Source organism: Spermophilus citellus (genome assembly GCF_964194105.1).
Source record: "Spermophilus citellus genome assembly, chromosome: 18".
Classification (NCBI taxonomy): Eukaryota; Metazoa; Chordata; class Mammalia; order Rodentia; family Sciuridae; genus Spermophilus; species Spermophilus citellus.
Window position 1 is genome coordinate 8,380,431 of NC_138200.1, and position 20,093 is coordinate 8,400,523.

Consider the following 20,093-nt stretch of genomic DNA (forward strand, 5'->3'; position numbering starts at 1 on the left):
CCTGGCACTGTAGGTTTGCTAATTGGACGTGCATCCTCTATTTTACAAGGTCTTCATGTTTTCCCCGGAGTCATAAGTCCTGATACTGTAGGGATAATAAAGGTTATGGTGGAAGCTCCAAGGGGCATTGTGTCCATCTCCCCAGGGGATCGGATTGCTCAATTGCTAATTTTGCCTAGCTTACATAATCACTTCCCTGCTGATTCAAGGTCACGGACAGGGAATGAGATTGGTACCACCGGAGGGAATTGTGCCTATTTGTCATTAGATATGAGCAATCGCCCCACTTTGGAATTAAGCATAGAAGGTAAATCTATTGTAGGATTACTGGATACCGGAGCAGACCGTAGTATTATAGCACTTAGGGACTGGTCTAAGGGATGGCCAGTGCAGACTTCTGATCAATCCTTGAGAGGACTTGGATATGCCCAGGCCCCTCAGATCAGCTGTAGACATCTAGTCTGGAAGGATCCAGAAGGACATAATGGTACCTTTCAGCCTTATGTACTTGATTTACCTATCTCTCTATGGGGCCGTGATCTGATGAAAGACATGGGGTTCACTCTTAGTAATGACTATTCCCCAGTGTCTCAACAGATTATGCAAAATATGGGGTATAGGCCAGGTCTAGGACTAGGAAAACATTTACAGGGACGTAAACATCCTGTACAAGGTCATCAAAAGCTTGACAGATTTGGTCTGGGTTTTTCCTAGGGGCCGCTGGGGCTCAAATACCCATAACATGGCTCACCGAGGAGCCTGTTTGGGTGCCTCAGTGGCCTCTTCCCTCGGTTAAATTGGCAGCAGCCCATGCTCTAGTTAAAGAACAACTTGACTTGGGTCACATCCAGCCTTCTACTTCTCCATGGAATACTCCCATATTTGTCATTAAGAAAAAATCAGGGAAGTGGCGCCTACTGCATGATCTACGAGCAGTTAATGCTCAAATGCAACTTATGGGGCCCATTCAAAGAGGGCTGCCTCTGCTCTCCTCGGTTCCTCAGGGTTGGCACATTATTGTTATTGACATTAAAGACTGTTTCTTTTCTATTCCTTTGCATCCTAAAGACTCGCAGCGTTTTGCCTTCACCCTTCCCTCGTGTAACCACGAGGAACCAGATCAAAGGTTTGAGTGGGTAGTGTTGCCGCAGGGAATGGCTAATAGTCCCACGATGTGTCAGATGTATGTGGGGAAGACACTCGCACCTCTCAGACAAAAGTATTCCTCCATCAAGATCATTCATTATATGGATGATGTATTATTGGCTGCTAAATCAGAGCAGACAGTTCATGAGGCCTATAAAGACCTAGTGAAGTTGTTAGCTCAATATGGACTGCATATCGCACCTGAAAAGATTCAAACAGGGGATTCTATTAAGTATTTGGGAGCAACAATTGGGTGTGACAAATTACGACCACAGAAAATCACCATACGAGCTCAGGATCTCCAAACTCTAAATGATTTTCAAAAACTGCTGGGAGATATTAATTGGATACGAGGATATTTACATATTTCTAATGTTATGCTACAGCCTTTGTATGCTACTCTTAGGGGTGATCCAGATCTTACTTCCCCTCGTAGCCTCACCAAAGAGGCTAGAGCGGCCCTTATGACAGTAGAAGAAGCTATACAACATGCTACTTTATGCAGGCTCCAGAGTGATAAACCTTTCCAGTTATGTGTGCTTGCCACTATGCGGCAGCCTACTGGAGTACTGTGGCAAGATGGACCTTTGCTATGGATTCACCCACATGTATCCCCAGGAAAATCCTTAGAATATTATCCTGATGCTGTTGCAGCATTAGCACTTAAAGGGATTCAACAAAGCATTCAATTTTTCGGACAATCACCTTCTTCTCTTATTATACCCTACACTAAAGCTCAACTTAGTGTCTTGTGTGCTACTCTAGATAACTGGGCTATTCTATGTTGCTCGTTTCAAGGGGATATTGATAATCATTACCCTTCTCATCCGTTACTCCATTTTGTTAAAGAACATCCTATCATTTTCCCTAAAGTAACTTCATCCAGTCCCATTCCGGGGGCTGTTAACATTTTTACTGATGGTTCCAAGTCTGGAATGGGAGCTTATGTAATTAATGATTCTCCCCCTGTCCAGCATCAATTTGCTCCTGGAAATCCACAATGGGTAGAACTACAAATTGTTATTGAGGTTTTTAAACAGTGTTCTTTTCCTTTTAATCTCATTTCGGACTCCATCTATGTGGTGCAAGCACTACAAATCCTGGAGGCTGTGGGAGCTATTAGTGATGCCCGTAATGTATCTGCTTACTTTAATCAGCTTCAACAGCTTATCCGTGGCCACACTGCTCCTTTTTATCCAGTGCACATCCGGGCTCACACCTCTCTTCCTGGTCCGTTATCGCAGGGTAATGCCTGTGCGGACTCAGCCACTAGAGGTCAGTTGATCTGTTTGGCTTCCTCCTTAGAGGAGGCTAAATTGTTTCACCAAAATTTTCATGTTAATGCTTTAACACTGCGCAGGCGTTTTTCTATTTCAAGAGCAGATGCTCGGCAGATAGTATTACACTGTCCCCATTGTGTCACATTTCTTCATCCCCCTACTTATGGAGTGAACCCACGGGGATTGAAGCCATTGGTTGTCTGGCAAATGGATGTGACGCACATACCTGACTTTGGTAGCCTCAAGTATGTCCATGTTTCTGTTGATACGTACTCTGGAATTATTCATGCTTCTGCTTTATCGGGAGAAAAGGCACGTAATGTCATTACTCATTGCCTGGAGGCCTGGGCGGCGTGGGGTGCGCCTACGTCCCTTAAGACTGATAATGGACCTGCTTATACTGGAAGACAATTTACATCTTTTTGTTCTACTATGGGAGTGCAACTTACTCATGGTTTGCCTTACAATCCTCAAGGGCAAGGCATTGTTGAGCGTGCTCATCGCACCTTAAAGGAAACTTTACATAAACAAAAGGGGGGAATAGGTGCTGAACATACTCCTAAAGAACGCCTGTCCTTAGCTCTCTTTACCATTAATTTTTTGAATTTGGATATTCATGATCGCTCTGCGGCCGATAGACATGTGTCCCCTCAGCCCTCTGTGATTGGCTATGTTAAGTGGAAAGATGTTCTTACGGGCCAATGGAACGGCCCCGACCCCGTGCTGACATGGGCACGAGGATCTGTATGTGTTTTTCCCCAGGATCGCACGGAACCGTTGTGGGTCCCTGAACGCCTGACAAGAAAAGTCTTGACGTCAGCTAACCAGCAGCAGGAAATACCACAGCAATCCCGTGATGAGGATCTTCATTCTGCTAAGTGCTCTGGCTCTGGTGCTGATGCCGATGACACAGATGACACCAATGCAGTGGTGGGCAGTGGCACGGGCTTGGCCAATGCCAATGCCGGTTCATGGTAAGTCTAGGGTCCTCCCCACTCTTTTCTCTACCTCATGTGAGATGTCTGCTCCCTGTGCCTCTCCTAGAGGGGACGTGGATAGCATTTTTAATCAATCTCAAGTTAATCTCACAGGAGTTTTTTGTTTCAGCCTTGGGAACACTCATTGTATTAGTCTTAAGACCAAGAATTTGACTAACTGGGAGGACCCATTGCGGTCCAGTCAGGTTTCAGGGAGCATTCTCAGTGCTGTGCTGAGCCAAGTAGTCTCAGGGGAACAAACAGGCTCAGGAACCCCCGCAAATAGCTCTGCTTTAAACACAACTACCTTGGCTATTATCTCCGAGGTACTAATCCCAGTGCCTCCTTCTTCTAATAGTCTTTATAATGCCACCCATTTTAAGGCCTCTCCTTACTGTACCCCTAATCTTGGTTTCCCCCCAACATTTACGCCTTGTCAGGATCATTCTTGGGAGCAACGTCAAGTTGCTAAAGGTTTCTCCCTTTCCCCCTCTCTTAAGAGGTATGTTTATAACTTTAACAACAGTGTCAACTCCTCTACAGGAGTGGGTTGGTCCTGGTTTCAATGGCTGATCTCCAATGAAAAGGGGGCTTCAGCTGATATTTCTGCACTGGCTCAATTGCTGGGAGCCAAAAGTTGGCTGGCTAATGTTTCTGGCACTGTTAGGGAGAGTGAACGAGGTAAAAGACTCACATCTGTTTCGTTCAACTCTCTGTTATATAATGCCGCATTGCCCCCTGCAATGGTCTGTGTCCAATCCCCGTTCTTACTCCTTTTGGCTAATGACACCTCGTCAGGGGTGCTGGATTGTTCTAATGTTACCTGTCTCTTATCTGAGTGTTGGGATGGTTCTTGGACTGTAGCGGTGGTTATGAAAATTCCAACTTTTGTCCCAATCCCAGTCACTGCGGACCCTGACGAATTCCCCATTGTTGAGCTACTTAGAGTCCGCAGGGATTTTGGAATCACAGCTGCTATAGTGACAGCCGTGGCGGTATCTGCTGCTGCAGCGGTCACGGCCGGAGTGGCCATGGCCAGTCAAGTACAGACTGCTGCCACCATTAATCAAGTTGTTCAACAAACTTCCACCATACTTGAATCCCAGAATACAATTAATCAACATATTTTGTCAGGGATTTTAGCTGCCAACCAAAGAATAGATTTACTCCAAGCTCAGGTAGAAGAATTGGCTGATTTGGTGCTTTTGGGCTGTGTTGACCAACGTGCACATTTATGTATAACCTCTGTCAGATTTAATGATTCCAGGAATGCCTCCCGTATCATTGGCGAATACTTGGCCGGAAATTGGTCCATGGCAGCGGAAGACATGATCCAGTCTCAACTAACCCAGATAGCTGTCTTGAACAGTACCCATGTCGATCCCGTAACTTTGGGTCAATTCACCGATTGGATATCCTCTGCCTTTTCCTTTTTTAAAGAGTGGGTGGGGGTAGGCATTTTTGGTGCAATGTGTTGCTTCGGTATGGTTCTCTGCTTGTGGTTTCTCTGTCGCCTCAAGGCCCGCAATGCTCACGATAAAGCTATGATCATACAAGCTCTTGCAGCTTTAGAAAATGGCAACTCACCTCAAGTTTGGCTTGCGCAAATTAAACAGTAAATCTTTGACATGGTCGTCGCACCCCAAGTCTTACGGACATTGCACTGGGATCGACATGTCTTTCCTTGTTATTCTCTTAGTGTTGGAAAGCCCTTGCACTCTGCCGGCTTTCCTACCATTGCACGCAGATGGGTTTCCACACTAGTGCTTTTCTATCGCCTTAAGACCCGTGCCTTTCTTTTAGGGTGTTACCAACTTGTTTGTCGTTGTATTTATATACAGCCACAGTTCAGCCTTAGCTATCCCCCTTCGTCCACCATCGTCACGATACAGGATGCGAGGCAAGGCACTGCACTTGAGTGATCCTTGAAGTGGACCTCAAGGAGAGCATGTCCTATTGTATGCGGGTTAGACGCGTCCACGCCCCGTCCCACGGAGAAAAGCGTCGGCTGATATGGCCTCAGATCTGGGGAAGGCGCCTCCTTGGGGCTGAGCCATACTATGCAGCCACTTCTGCACAGTGGGATAGGACCTCTACTCTCTCCTGTGTTGTTCTTAGAAAACAAAAGGGGGAACTGTGGTGAGCCGTTTCTTCGGACTGTGGTCGCCATTACAAGATGGCGCTGGCTCCGCTGTGGTCTGTGACAAACAACTCCTTATTTGGGAGAGTTGGCACGTGATCTTTTAACACCCTATGAGAAAGCTCCACGTAGCAGCTTCGCATTGGGGCTTGGGATGCTTTATTAAGGCTGGGAGGGGCGTCCGAGAGAGAGAAGAAGAAACATCAGGGGCCTGAATAAACGGCTGAAAGAAGATTCCTGTTGTTGCGTCTTCCTTGCGGGCAAGGGGTCGCGACAGTATCACTAACAGAGTGGAGCAAGTAGAAGCCAGAACGTCAGATAATGAAGACAAAATATATCAACTTGAAAAGAGTCTAGCCAACTCAGATAGGCTGGTAAAAAATCACGAGAAAAACATCCAAGAGATTTTGGATAACTTAAAAAAACCAAACTTACGAGTCATCGGGATAGAGGAAGGCACAGAGATTCATGCCAAGGGAATGAATAACCTGCTGAATGAGATAATTACAGAAAACTTTCCAGAAATAAAAAAGGAAACAGATATACAAATTGTAGATGCATACAGGACACCGAGCACACAAAATCACAGTAGACCAACGCCAAGACACATTGTTATGAAGCTATCCAATATACAGAACAAGGAGAAAATATTAAAAGCTACAAGAGAAAAGAGACAGATTACATTTAGGGGTAAACCAATAAGGCTGACAACGGATTTTTCATCACAGACGCTGAAAGCGAGAAGATCCTGGAACAACATATTTCAAACACTGAAAGACAATGGATGCCAACCAAGAATTCTGTATCCAGCAAAATTAAGCTTCAGATACGACAACGAAATAAAAATCTTTCATGATAAACAAAAGCTAAAAGAATTTGTAGCCAGAAAACCAGCATTGCAAAGCGTCTTGAGCAAAACTCTACACGAGGAAGAAATGGAAAACAATAACCAAAACCATCAGCGGGAAGTGCCTCGGTAAAGACAGAGGAAGGGGGGAAAGCTAACCGTGGAGAAATAAACTAAATTAGGGGGGAAAAAAAAGATAAATAATCAAACATGGCAGGAAGTACAAACCATATATCAATAGTAACTCTAAACGTTAATGGCTTAAACTCTCCAATAAAGCGACATAGGCTGGTAACATGGATTAAAAAAACAAATCCAACAATATGTTGCATCCAGGAGACTCATCTGATTGGAAAAGACATACACAGACTCAAGGTAAAAGGTTGGGAAAAAATATACCAAGCACACGGTCCTCGTAAGCAAGCAGGCGTGGCCATTCTCATATCGAATAAAATCGACTTCAAGACTAAGCTAATCAAAAGGGATAAGGAAGGACATTATATACTGTTAAAAGGAACCATTCACCAACAAGACATAACAATTATCAATATTTATGCACCAAATAATGGCGCTGCGACGTTCATAAAACAAACTCTCCTCAAGTTCAAGAATCAAATAGACCACAACACAATAATCATGGGTGACTTCAACACACCTCTCTCACCATTGGACAGATCCTCCAAACAAAAGTTGAATAAAGAAACTATTGACCTCAATATCACTATCAATAACCTAGACTTAACTGACATATATAGAATATATCAACCATCATCAAGTGGATATACTTTTTTCTCAGCAGCACATGGAACCTTCTCAAAAATAGATCATATATTATGCCATAGGGCAACCCTCGGTAAATATAAAGGGGTTGAGATAATACCATGCACTTTATCAGATCATAATGGAATGAAACTGGAAATCAATGATAAAAGAAGGAAGGAAAAATCCTACATCACATGGACAATGAACAATACGTTACTGAATGATCAATGGGTTACAGAAGACATAAAGGAGGAAATCAAAAAATTCTTAGAGATAAATGAAAATACAGACACAACATATCGGAATCTATGGGACACAATGAAAGCAGTTTTAAGAGGGAAATTCATTGCCTGGAGGTCATTCCTCAAAAAAAGGAAAAACCAACAAATAAATGAGCTCACACTTCATCTCAAAGCCCTAGAAAAGGAAGAGCAAAACAATAGCAAATGTAGCAGAAGGCAAGAACTAATCAAAATCAGAGCAGAAATCAATGAAATTGAAACAAAAGAAACTATTGAAAAAATTAACAAAACAAAAAGTTGGTTCTTTGAAAAAATAAATAAGATCGACAGACCCCTAGCCATACTAACGAAGAGAAGAAGAGAGAGAACACAAATCACTAACATACGGGATGAAAAAGGCAATATTACAACAGACGCTTCAGAAATACAGAAAACAATTAGAAATTATTTTGAAAACCTATATTCCAATAAGATAGAAGAAAGTGAAGACATCGATAAATTCCTTAAGTCATATGATTTGCCCAGACTGAGTCAGGAGGAAACTCACAACTTAAACAGACCAATATCAATAGATGAAATAGAAGAAGCAATCAAAAAACTTCCAACCAAGAAAAGCCCAGGACCGGATGGGTATACAGCGGAGTTCTACAAAACCTTTAAAGAAGAATTAATACCAATACTTTTCAAGTTATTTCAGGAAATAGAAAAAGAGGGAGCTCTTCCAAATTCATTCTATGAGGCCAACATCACCCTGATTCCGAAACCAGACAAAGACACCTCAAAGAAAGAAAACTACAGACCAATATCTCTAATGAACCTAGATGCAAAAATCCTCAATAAAATTCTGGCAAATCGGATACAAAGACATATCAAAAAAATTGTGCACCATGATCAAGTAGGATTCATCCCTGGGATGCAAGGATGGTTCAATATACGGAAATCAATAAATGTTATCCACCACATCAATAGGCTTAAAGATAAGAACCATATGATCATCTCGATAGACGCAGAAAAAGCATTTGACAAAGTACAGCATCCCTTTATGTTCAAAACATTAGAAAAAATAGGGATAACAGGAACTTACCTCGACATTGTAAAAGCTATCTATGCTAAGCCTCAGGCTAGCATCATTCTGAATGGAGAAAAATTGAAGGCATTCCCTCTAAAATCTGGAACAAGACAGGGATGCCCCCTATCACCACTTCTATTCAATATAGTTCTCGAAACACTGGCCAGAGCAATTAGACAGACGAAAGAAATTAAAGGCATAAAAATAGGAAAAGAAAAACTTAAATTATCACTATTTGCAGATGACATGATTCTATACCTAGAAGACCCAAAAGGGTCTACAAAAAAACTACTAGAACTAATAAATGAATTCAGCAAAGTGGCAGGATATAAAATCAACACACATAAATCAAAGGCATTTCTGTATATCAGTGACAAAACTTCTGAAACGGAAATGAGGAAAAACACTCCATTCACAATAACCTCAAAAAAAAATAAAATACTTGGGAATCAACCTAACAAAAGAGGTGAAAGACCTATACAATGAAAACTACAGATCCCTAAAGAAAGAAATTGAAGAGGAGCTTAGAAGATGGAAAAATATACCCTGTTCATGGATAGGCAGAACTAACATCATCAAAATGGCGATATTACCAAAAGTTCTCTATAGGTTCAATGCAATGCCAATCAAAATCCCAATGGCATTTCTTGTAGAAATAGATAAAGCAATCATGAAATTCATATGGAAAAATAAAAGACCCAGAATAGCAAAAACAATTCTAAGCAGGAAGTGTGAATCAGGTGGTATAGCGATACCAGATTTCAAACTATATTACAGAGCAATAGTAATAAAAACAGCATGGTACTGGTACCAGAACAGGCGGGTGGACCAATGGTACAGAATAGAGGACACAGAGACTAAACCACAAAGCTACAACTATCTTATATTTGATAAAGGAGCTAAAAACATGCAATGGAGAAAGGATAGCATCTTCAACAAATGGTGTTGGGAAAACTGGAAATCCATATGCAACAAAATGAAACTGAATCCCCTCCTCTCGCCATGCACAAAAGTCAACTCAAAGTGGATAAAGGAGCTAGATATCAAATCAGAGACTCTCCGTCTGATAGAAGAAAAAGTTGGCTCCGATCTACAGATTGTGGGGACGGGCTCCAAATTCCTTAATAGGACACCCATAGCACAAGAGTTAGTAACAAGAATCAACAAATGGGACTTTCTTAAACTGAAAAGTTTTTTCTCAGCAAGAGAAACAATAAGAGAGGTAAATAGGGAGCCTACATCCTGGGAACAAATTTTTACTCTTCACACTTCAGATAGAGCCCTAATATCCAGAGTATACTAAGAACTCAAAAAATTAGACAATAAGAAAACAAATAACCCAATTAACAAATGGGCCAAGGACCTGAACAGACACTTCTCAGAGGAGGACATACAATCAATCAACAAGTACATGAAAAAATGCTCACCATCTCTAGCAGTCAAGGAAATGCAAATCAAAACCACCCTAAGATACCACCTCACCCCAGTAAGATTGGCAGCCATGATGAAGTCAAACAACAACAAGTGTTGGCGAGGATGTGGGGAAAAGGGTACTCTTGTACACTGCTGGTGGGACTGCAAACGGGTGCGGCCAATTTGGAAAGCAGTATGGAGATTCCTGGGAAAGCTGGGAATGGAACCACCATTTGACCCAGCTATTGCCCTACTCGGACTATTTCCTGAAGACCTTAAAAGAGCACACTACAGGGATACTGCCACATCGATGTTCATAGCAGCACAATACACAATTGCTAGACTGTGGCATCAACCCAGATGCCCTTCAATAGATGAATGGATAAAAAAAATGTGGCATTTATACACCATGGAGTATTACGCAGCATTAAAAAATGACAAAATCACGGAATTTGCAGGGAAATGGATGGCACTAGAGCAGATTATGCTTAGTGAAGCTAGCCAATCCCTAAAAAACAAATACCAAATGTCTTCCTTGATATAATGAGAGCAACTAAGAACAGAACAGGGAGGATGAGCAGGAAGAAAAGATTAGCATTAAACAGAGACATGAGGTGGGAGGGAAAGGGAGAGAAAAAAGGGAAATCACATGGAAATGGAGGGAGACCCTCATTGTTATACAAAATTACATTTAAGAGTTTACGAGGGGAATGGGATAACAAACATGGAGGGAAATGAATTACAGTAGATGGGGTAGAGAGAGAAGATGGGAGGGGAGGGGAGGGGGGATAGTAGAGGATAGGAAAAGTAGCAGAATACAACAGTCACTATTATGGCAGTATGTAAAAATGTGATGTGTAACCGATGTGATTCTGCAATCTGTATTTGGGAAAAAATGGGAGTTCATAACCCAACTGATTCTAATTTATGAAATATGATTTGTCATGAGCTTTGTAAAGTTGTGAACATCCAATAAAAAAATAAATAAATAAATAAATAAATAAATAAAATTGAGTAAAGGCTTGACATAATTCATAGTATTATTAGTTTAAGTTATAGATAATAGTACAAGTATTTAAATGATTAAGAATAGATTTACCTTTTATTGATTATTAAAATTTTTTAATATAGACTAGTCGATCCATTTTTTCCAATTTAGAAAGAATCCTCAATCTTTTTGAGAGAAGGTCTCAAAATCTCTATATTTTAGATTATCCTTTAAATAGGTATCTCTTAATTGCCTTTAAAAATATGATTAAGGTTATTTTTTGTGTAGGGAGCAGTGTATAAATCTTACTGTATTTTTTATGGACAATAGATCTAGTCAGAGAACTTATATCAAAGAATTTTTTAAGTTTGTAAACTTTATTGTTTAAAATTAATATATAACTTTAATTTGGAGAACCTTAGTCTTAATAAAATGTTTTTTTAATTTTATAATTATCTAACAAACAAAATATGTAAAAATTAGTATCTCAGTGTCTTAGAATCAATCAATTTTAGTCTCTAAGGACAATTGTTAAAATCAGGATTTAAGTTAGTAGTTCAATATACTTAATGTTTAATCAACAATGTGAATTTATTTACCAAATTTAATCTTTGTCTTAAACAGTAAGAATTATTAGGCAATAAGGATCTTTCTTAAAAGAAATAAACTTATATTTTAATAGGTGCTTATCATGTCAAAATATGGACAAAATCTTAGTTCACATTAGTATAGTTAAATTAGGAAAATAGCCTGAAATACCCTTAAATTAATTATAGTCAGTTTAGTATATATAAATCTCTTTTTTATTCATTCTAACTTTTTACATCATCTGTTTAGATAAAAATATAAAAATCTTTTTTACTTAGGAAAATACTTTTATCATTGAAATATGAATATAAAGACCTTGTTTTACCCAAAGATCATTTCTTTTTTCTGTTTAGGATCCATGTGTGCTTTTTCTTTGTTGGAGCATCTTTTTCTTTTAGAAAATTTTTTTGGTTATACTTTGGAACAACTTCTGAAAACCTTAGAATCTATAAACAAATTATTATACTTTGATAAGAAATATCAATGAAAATATACTTAAAATCCTTAGATATTTTGTAGACATGATTATAATTATTTATCATCTTATGAGTTTGAACAGTAACTTTGAGAATTAGAAACTACTTGAAGATTGTATTTCACTTAAAAGCAAATTTATACTAAACACATTTATCTCAAATATCTGTAACTGAAAAGGCAGAGTATCTGATAAATGTAAATATAAAACATAAATTATGGGTTTTCTGTTGAAGAAAAACAATTAGGCAAATATATATTAACTAATCAATTAGGCATGTGCTAATTATTTTATAGATTAACAAATATAGGTTATCTAAATATCTAAAAATATATATTAAGAATAAGAACATAACTTATAATTGTATTAACTTTGTGTAACCACGTGGTCTTAAAATATTTGGATCCATTTTAATTTATTTTTAACTAGGAGTGCACTCTTCTATCTGACGTCACTTGATGTAACTGAAATAAGATCCTTGAGTATACATATGTTTTTTATAGTTAGGAATGAGAATAAGGATTTTTTGGTTATCACAGGAACATTGCCAGCTTTGTTCCTGTGGCAAGCAAATGCATCCTCATAACCTCCAAAATTAAAAGGAAAATATAAAGAAGCATGTTTGATATCTCTCATCAATAGAACATTATTTAGTAACACAACTATAGAGAAAAGTCAGGTTATTTAACTCAGAACTAACTTAAATTTAGGGCTGCAACATAGAAACCTGTGGAATTAAATTTTGTCTGAAAAAGATATCTTTTGTTAGCATTTACAGGTAGGCATTCTTAAAAATACAGGCTCTGAACAGCTCCAGTAGAAATCTGAAACACAGTAGTACAGGTTAGTGGCTGGAAGGCGGGACTAGATGTCCTGAGTGACTGTGGAAGAACCAATCGGAAGCCCGCGAAAGTGTGGGAGGTGGGACCAGGAAGCCCGCTCTTCCAGCCAGGCACCCCCCTGGTTACCATGGTGATGCAAACAACATGGAGTCCGCTGCCCATTTTCGGGACAAAAGTTTCCCAAGTTTTCCTAGCCGATTGCATTTTGTTTGATTTTGTCTGCATTTTCCCCCACCTGGCCAAGATCCTACTGCGGTAGCAGCTTGTTCTGTCTCTGCGACCTGCGGTTGCAGCTCGTGTACATCCTGCACTTTTTTCTGTGGCACGGGTGCTCCAAAGGTTTTTTTTAGCAGCAAACTCTAGCATTACCATCAGATCTTAAGTTAGTCTGTGTTTGGCATTTAGGTCAAGTAATTCAAGGGTTAAAAGCACTGCTGGCCGCAGGGGCTAGGACCCCATAACTAGCAGCAAGCAGCGGCTAAAGTCTCCTGTCCCCAGCGGCTGAGTTACAGCCATTCTGATTCACAGGACAATCATGTAGTAAAAAGGTCCGTACATACTTTCTGAGTATTGACAAAAACAATAGAAAATTGAAACTTATTTCTCTCCAGGTAAACATCACATTTTCTCTCCCTTTTTCTCACTCTCCTAGAGCAAACTTCTAGAACATAAAGGCCAAAAAATCTCTCTCTCTTTTTTTTAAAGCTTTTTTTTAAATGTGATGCTGAGGATCTAACTCAGGTTCCGCCCATGCTAGGCAAGCACTCTACCGCTGAGCAACAATCCTAGCCCCCCCAAAAATCTTTTATAAAGATTTATAAAAACAATTTTTAAAAATCCACAAAAGCGCGCTTTCCATGGAGAGAACTCAACAACATAGCCCATCAATCTCTTAATAACTATATTTATTTAGAGTCTCTACAATTATACCCCAATATTAAAAATTTTAACGTCACAGATTTTCCTTTTGTCTAATTCACTTACTTTCTACAATTCTGCCCACAATACTCTGCAATCCTAAGCATGCTTAACTTCTGGAGAGAACTTTCAACTTCACTAACTTTCTTTAATATTTAAATTGGAGTCCCCTTAGGAGCCAGCATTTGTCGATTTTGTCCTGGTGGCTTAAAGACACAGACCTTTCAGCCCACATTGGAGGCCAATTGCCGGGTTTCTGTTCTCGCGACTAAAAGGCTCAGGGGTCACTCTAGTTAAAATGGGCTAATTGGGCTGCATGAAATAACCACACAAGAGACACAAATACCTTTTTCTTTGGGGTTGCTGTGACGGCTCCTCTGACCTTAAGGGTCCACAGAAAGAGAGAGAGAGCGAGCACCCGCTGACCCCTTTTATTGAGGAGAAGCTGTTCAAATGAGGCCAGGGGTCAAGTTTCAGGGGGCTGAGTCTATCTTCATGATGTCCACTGTCAGCAGGTGGACTGACACCTGGGTAGGCCACACCCAAGGGCACAGTAAGAGGAGGGGACACACACAAGGCACTTCCATGGAAGATTCTATCCTAAATAGGGCAAGGGGTTATATTACAAAGGAACAGGTGAGCATAGCTTCACCCATGGGGCTGTAGGAAGACACACCCATTTCTGTGACTGAGTGCCTCAGCACCCAGCTGGGGAGTGTAACTCAGTCACCCTTAAGGTTGGCCTCCCACATTATGCTAGTATATTACTCTTTATTTATTTATCCTTCAAACATTTGTTATTGAGTATATACTATGTCATTCCATTAAGTACCAATTCTTAGGTAATTTGTAAAAATGATTTCATATCCTGATATCTCAGAAATGCATACCATATGCACATTGAGAAAGGAAGTACAGGGGCTGGGGTGGTGGCTCAGAGGGAGTGTGCTTGTCTAGCATGCCTGAGGCACTGGGTTCCTTCCTCAGCACCACATAAAAATAAAATAAAGATATCATGTCCACTTATAACTAAAAAAATAAATTATTTTAAAAAGGAAGTACACAGAATGAATCATGTTTGATCATTGCTATGAACGAGGATGGAGATGTAGGGTTCTGAGCTGAGAGACCCACTGAGTCACTGCACTGGAGTAAACATATGAGTGAGGCCAATGGACAGAGGAGAAGGTGTCTGCTAGGACAGCACTCTGGGGTAAGGAGCAGGAAAGGTAAACACCCTGAGGAGGGGGCAGCCTGGCATGTCTGAAGCTGAATCAGAAGACTGTGTCATGGAGCCGAGAGAGCAAATGGGCATTCCCAGGGATGGAGTCCCAACTAACAAGGACCCTAAACCTAGAACCTCAAAGCACCAGGGAACTTGGCTGAAGGAGACTGGACGTCCTGGGAGACTATGAGCCACATGGGACTGGAGCCACGGGCTGTGGAAATGGATCCACGTAGTGCCACGTGCAGAAGAACTTCTCACAGGGATTGGCCAAAAGCAGAGAGACTAGTCATGACCTGCTCTCATCACACAGCTCAGAAATTCTTTTAGCTTGAGCCAAAGTGCTACAAAGAGAAGTGGTCAGCCTTCCAGATGTTCTGATTTCATACCCAACATCGCTGCTTGTGGATTCTGTGCAGGATGGTTTGGGAGAGCAGGGCAGTCAGGACACACTTTCCAGACAGGGAGAAGGGGAAATGCGCATGGTGGCCAGGCAGGAGAAGGCCTCACCAATGACCCAGGGGTCACTCTGCTGTCTTGACAGAGCAGGGAGCAGGTCGCCGTCTTAAGGCCTCTCCCTAGATCTGATCTGCGTCTACTTCATCTTTTCCAGGCATCTGTGGGGACTGGAAGAATCACTTCACAGTGGCCCAAGCTGAAGCCTTTGATAAAGTTTACCAGGAGAAGATGGCGGGTTTCCCCAAAGGGCTGTTCCCATGGGAGTAACATCTGACAGATCCAGGATCTTCCATAGACACTGTGATGGTTTTCCTGTCCTGGGACATGTATACATCTTGATGGTTCTTAAGATAAAACACATTTCTAAAAGGAGGAAGGAAGAAAGGTTAGGTAACATAAAGAGCCAGTGAAATATAAAATGATAGATGAGAAAAAGGAAGTCTAGTCCTATAGAGAAAGGACAATGGGAGAGGGAGGGTCCTGGCGGGGAAAGTGGGATCATGCACTAAAATGGATTCCCATGCACCAAGGAGTTTTTCCAAATGAACCCAACATATGTATACGTACAAAGCTGTGACAAAAAATTAAAAATGTGCTTCTTCATTCTGGAGTCTTGAATCATACATTCTTGTTTCTCTGATGACTTGCTTGTAAAAATTACTGGGACTTCAATATTCACTTCATCACATCCTAGCCCTTAAAATAGTCTTTGTAGTATTTCAAACACAAAGATGCTTACAAACATAATATGAATATTACCCACCAAGGTGTCTACATTTAAATGAAGAAATACAATACAGGAGTACTTAAGGTTCCTTTTCTGTCACATGTATCACCAGCATTTATGATGATGATGATGTAGAGGAGTATAATTTCCCACCTACATTTGTTTTAATTCCTGGTGTGTGTTACATCATCAATCAAAAGTGGTATGAATAAAACTTTTAATACTTACATAAATGGTGAATGGTGTAATATATTCATAGACTCTCATTTCTACTCAGCATTTAAGAGATGGTTTTATGTGAGCCGACATGTATAGAGTCGTTCCGAATTAAATTGAGACTTGGGACACAGTTGAGTCACCTGTTCTGCTGTAAATGACTCTGGGTTTGTCCCTCACCAATTCTCCCACATTTAAAGCAGTGTCTGGAAGCATGAGAAAAACAAAGGTAGGAGGTGTCCTAGGACGTACCTTTAGTACTGAACGGTTCTGACGTTTAGTCTGACTGGTAACTTATTGGCCTGTTATGGGTGATACCAAATATTTCTCCAATAATCTTGTAATAAATTTAATATTTAAATAAACTCTTTTTCCACTGCCTGCTTTGAGTTTGGTGTGAAATTCACTAATTTGGAGGACATGCAGCTGAGCTATATAGTATTGGTCTCCCATTTCAAGGTGTTGAAGACCTTGAATTTGAACAGAAACTTTTTAACTGCTAGAAAAAGGCATGGGGTCATGACTCTGACACACATAGTGGCAGGCATTGACTTCCTCAATAATACACCTAAAATTTAGAAAATAGAACAAAGATTAACAGAAAGATACCAAATTAAAAGATTCTGCACAGCAATGCAAGCAAGTATGTGAAGTAAGATGCTAAAGAATGGGAGAAGATCTTTGCCAGCTACTCTTCTGACAGAATGAAATAAGAACTCAAAAAAAAAAAAAAACTTAACACCAAAAAAAGAATTATCTTTTAAATACATGACAGTGGAATGCATTACGATTCTTATAATCAATTAATTATTTAAAAAACCACGATTTTGCCAATCAATACATGGGCATTTAAATAACATTTTCCACTAGAAGAAATACAGATGGCCCACAAATATATGAAACAATATTCAATATTCTTATCAATCAATGTAATACAAATAAAAACCAATAAGAATTTATCTTCACTTAGAATGTTAAGTATCAATAATAATAATAAATTCTGGTGAAGTCATGGGAGAAGTGAATCTTAGGCACTGTTGGTGCAATTAGAAGTTAGCACAACCAGTATGAGGATAGGAATGGAGATTCATCAAACACTAGGAATGGTACCACTACATTCCTCAGCTCTATCTGTGGTATTATTCAGAAGAATTCTAGTCATCATACTATACAACAGTAAATTCACACCCAAGTTTATACCAGTGAGATTCACAATAAGTAAGTTAAGGGAATCAATTTGTCAACTGATGAGTGCATAATAAATGTGGTATATATTCATCAGGAAGCTTTGTTCAGCCATAAAGAGGAACAAAGTTTTGCCATTTGCAGGAAAATGGATAAAAATGGAAAACATTTTTTAAGTATAATAAGACAGACTTAGAAAGACAATGGTCATATATTTCATATCATATGTAGAAGGTTGAAGGAAAAAAGAAAATAGCAGAGATATTAAAAAGGTAAATGAAAGAGACAGGAGAGTCTTGGGAATGAATCACGGAAGGGAGGATGAGTGGAAGGGGAAAGCTTGGTCCAGCAGTGAAGCAGACCTCATTACGCTCTGCGCATGCATGAAGACATCACCACAAGCCCCAGTATTCTGTGCAATCCTAATGCACAATAGATCCCTCTGTGTGGGCTGCTTGCATAACTCTTTCCAATGCCTTTATGTTCGCGATGTGGGAAGGTTTTCCAATTGCTCATGGAAATACTTAAACAAATACACATATTTTGTTTATACTATGTTTAGTTTGATAGAAACCCTGTGATGCTGTTTTAATGAAATAGAATTTGATTGTCATTTCTGCCGCTGAGTAATATCATAATTTTAATTACAAATTTTACAGATGCTCTCTCTGTGGTCATCTCTCTGGATTCAACTTTTAGCTTCTATATTTACTGTACAGTGAACACTGCTTTGTGCCCTACTTTCCTTTACATAAAGCAATTACAATAGAAACTTACTCATAAATTGGTTGTACTATACATGATATAATGTGGCAAGCAATAAAACAATATCTAGCACATACTGAGTGCTAAGAAAATGGTTTATTTAGCATTGTTGGCAATCATGCTCCTATTACAACAACCAATAACAATAAAATGAACATTGTGCAATGATTCTTCTACTAAAAACCAAAACCCCCAAACTTCATACAGCATGCAAATGTATGAATGCAATTTATTAATGGATAAACTTTGCCCTAAAAGTTAATCAAAAATTCTAAGTTCTCCCTCCTGGTAAATATGTGTTGGGGGTCAAAATTTCATGTCATCTTATTCTGGCATGAGCTAAGTCTTATGACATTGTCGTTGTGTGGACAGAATTTACTGATTTTTTGTGGGTCTTGGTATCTATCCAGGTAAAACTGTATTTTATTTATGGAGAGTGAACATTTTGTTGATGCCTAGTGGATTCCTCCAGAAAAGCACGTGAGAACAATTACTCAGATTTATATTCTGCATAATTTTGTCTGGACCCTTTATACTGGATGGACAGCTTGGCTGGGTATAGAGTTGTTGGTGCAGAGGTAGGGTTGGCTCAGTGGTAGAGCACTCATGGAGCATGTGTGAGGCCCTGGGCTCGGTCCTCAGCACCACATAAAAATCAATAAATAAAATAAAGATATTGTGTCCAACTATAACTAAAAATAAATGTTAAAAAACTATTGGTGCACACACTTATATGAATAGTTTCATAGCATTTCCCTTATATTTATCTGCCAATGAATGTTGGTGTGACATATTCGAAATCTGATAAAATTGGTAGCTAAATGTCTCTTAAGTGTTGAATGGAAAAATAGAGTGTGGTACATATAAGTAATGCAATCTGGTAGTCTAAGGAAGGCAGGCACACAATGCTATTTCTTAGGGCAGCATGGATGGACATGCAGGACATTATAAGTGACATCAATCAGTCACAGAAAAGCCCACACTACACTTGTAATGGCATATAGAAAAGATGACATCGGAACAGCAGAGTGGTGCTTAACAGACACAGGATGGTAAGGAGCAGAGGACGAGGGAGTTTGATCAATGGGTATGGTTTTACAGGTAGACTGGAGAAATATGTCCTGGTGTTCCATGGCACAGTGTGCCATATGGTCAACAATAATGCACCATATGTGTCCAATTAGTTAGAAGTTAGAAGTAAGGGTTATTTATAACTTTGTCCTTTAGGAAAGCTTAGAGTTATCAGGTGCTTCAAGCTACATACTTTTACTTGGATATGAATTAGCATTGACTATTCAGGGTAAATGTTTCCCTTTAATGTTTGCTCTATGGATATATCAGGATAAGATCTTTTTTTTTACTTTTTTCATACATGACAATAGTGGAATGCATTATCTTTGTTATCTTATGAATTTTCTCTTGTTGAGAAACTTTGGGTTCTTTTTTAGAAATTGCAATTATTTCTATGTCTGTCTTCTATATATTATCACTTTCTAAAAGGGTGTTTATTTTTAAACATAGTTTTCTTTTCTTCTTGCATCACTATGTCTATATACCTTCTTAAATTTGATGATTGTGAATATGGTGGCAGTCCTTTGAATCACATCTTCATTTATGATGAATTTTAGTGCTTTCACCTGTTTCTAACTTTAGTTCTATAGGTTTCTGCATAATATCCTTCTGTTGAAAGGTTCAGAGTTTGAGGTAATTGGGGTAATACTTGCCTTTGTTCTCAACAGTGAGGGGAACTTATTCAGATTATGGCTATATAAATCCAGAGAGAGGGGAAGAGGGAACAGAGAGAGAGAGAATGATGGAGGGAGGTAGGG

At 39.5% G+C, this 20,093-nt stretch overlaps 1 protein-coding gene across 1 annotated transcript in view; it reads left to right on the forward strand.

Annotated features, from left to right (window-relative positions):
* The window catches only part of LOC308638143 (sulfotransferase 2A1-like), a gene marked incomplete at both ends in the record, with an annotated part of 117,422 nt that extends 101,784 nt beyond the window's left edge, over positions 1-15,638 (forward strand). The window contains one exon of the mRNA XM_081275254.1: positions 15,526-15,638. Within this exon, the coding sequence (XP_081131380.1) occupies positions 15,526-15,638 (113 nt within the window). The remainder of the gene's footprint in view (positions 1-15,525) is intronic.
* Between the last annotated feature and the right edge of the window lie 4,455 nt (positions 15,639-20,093).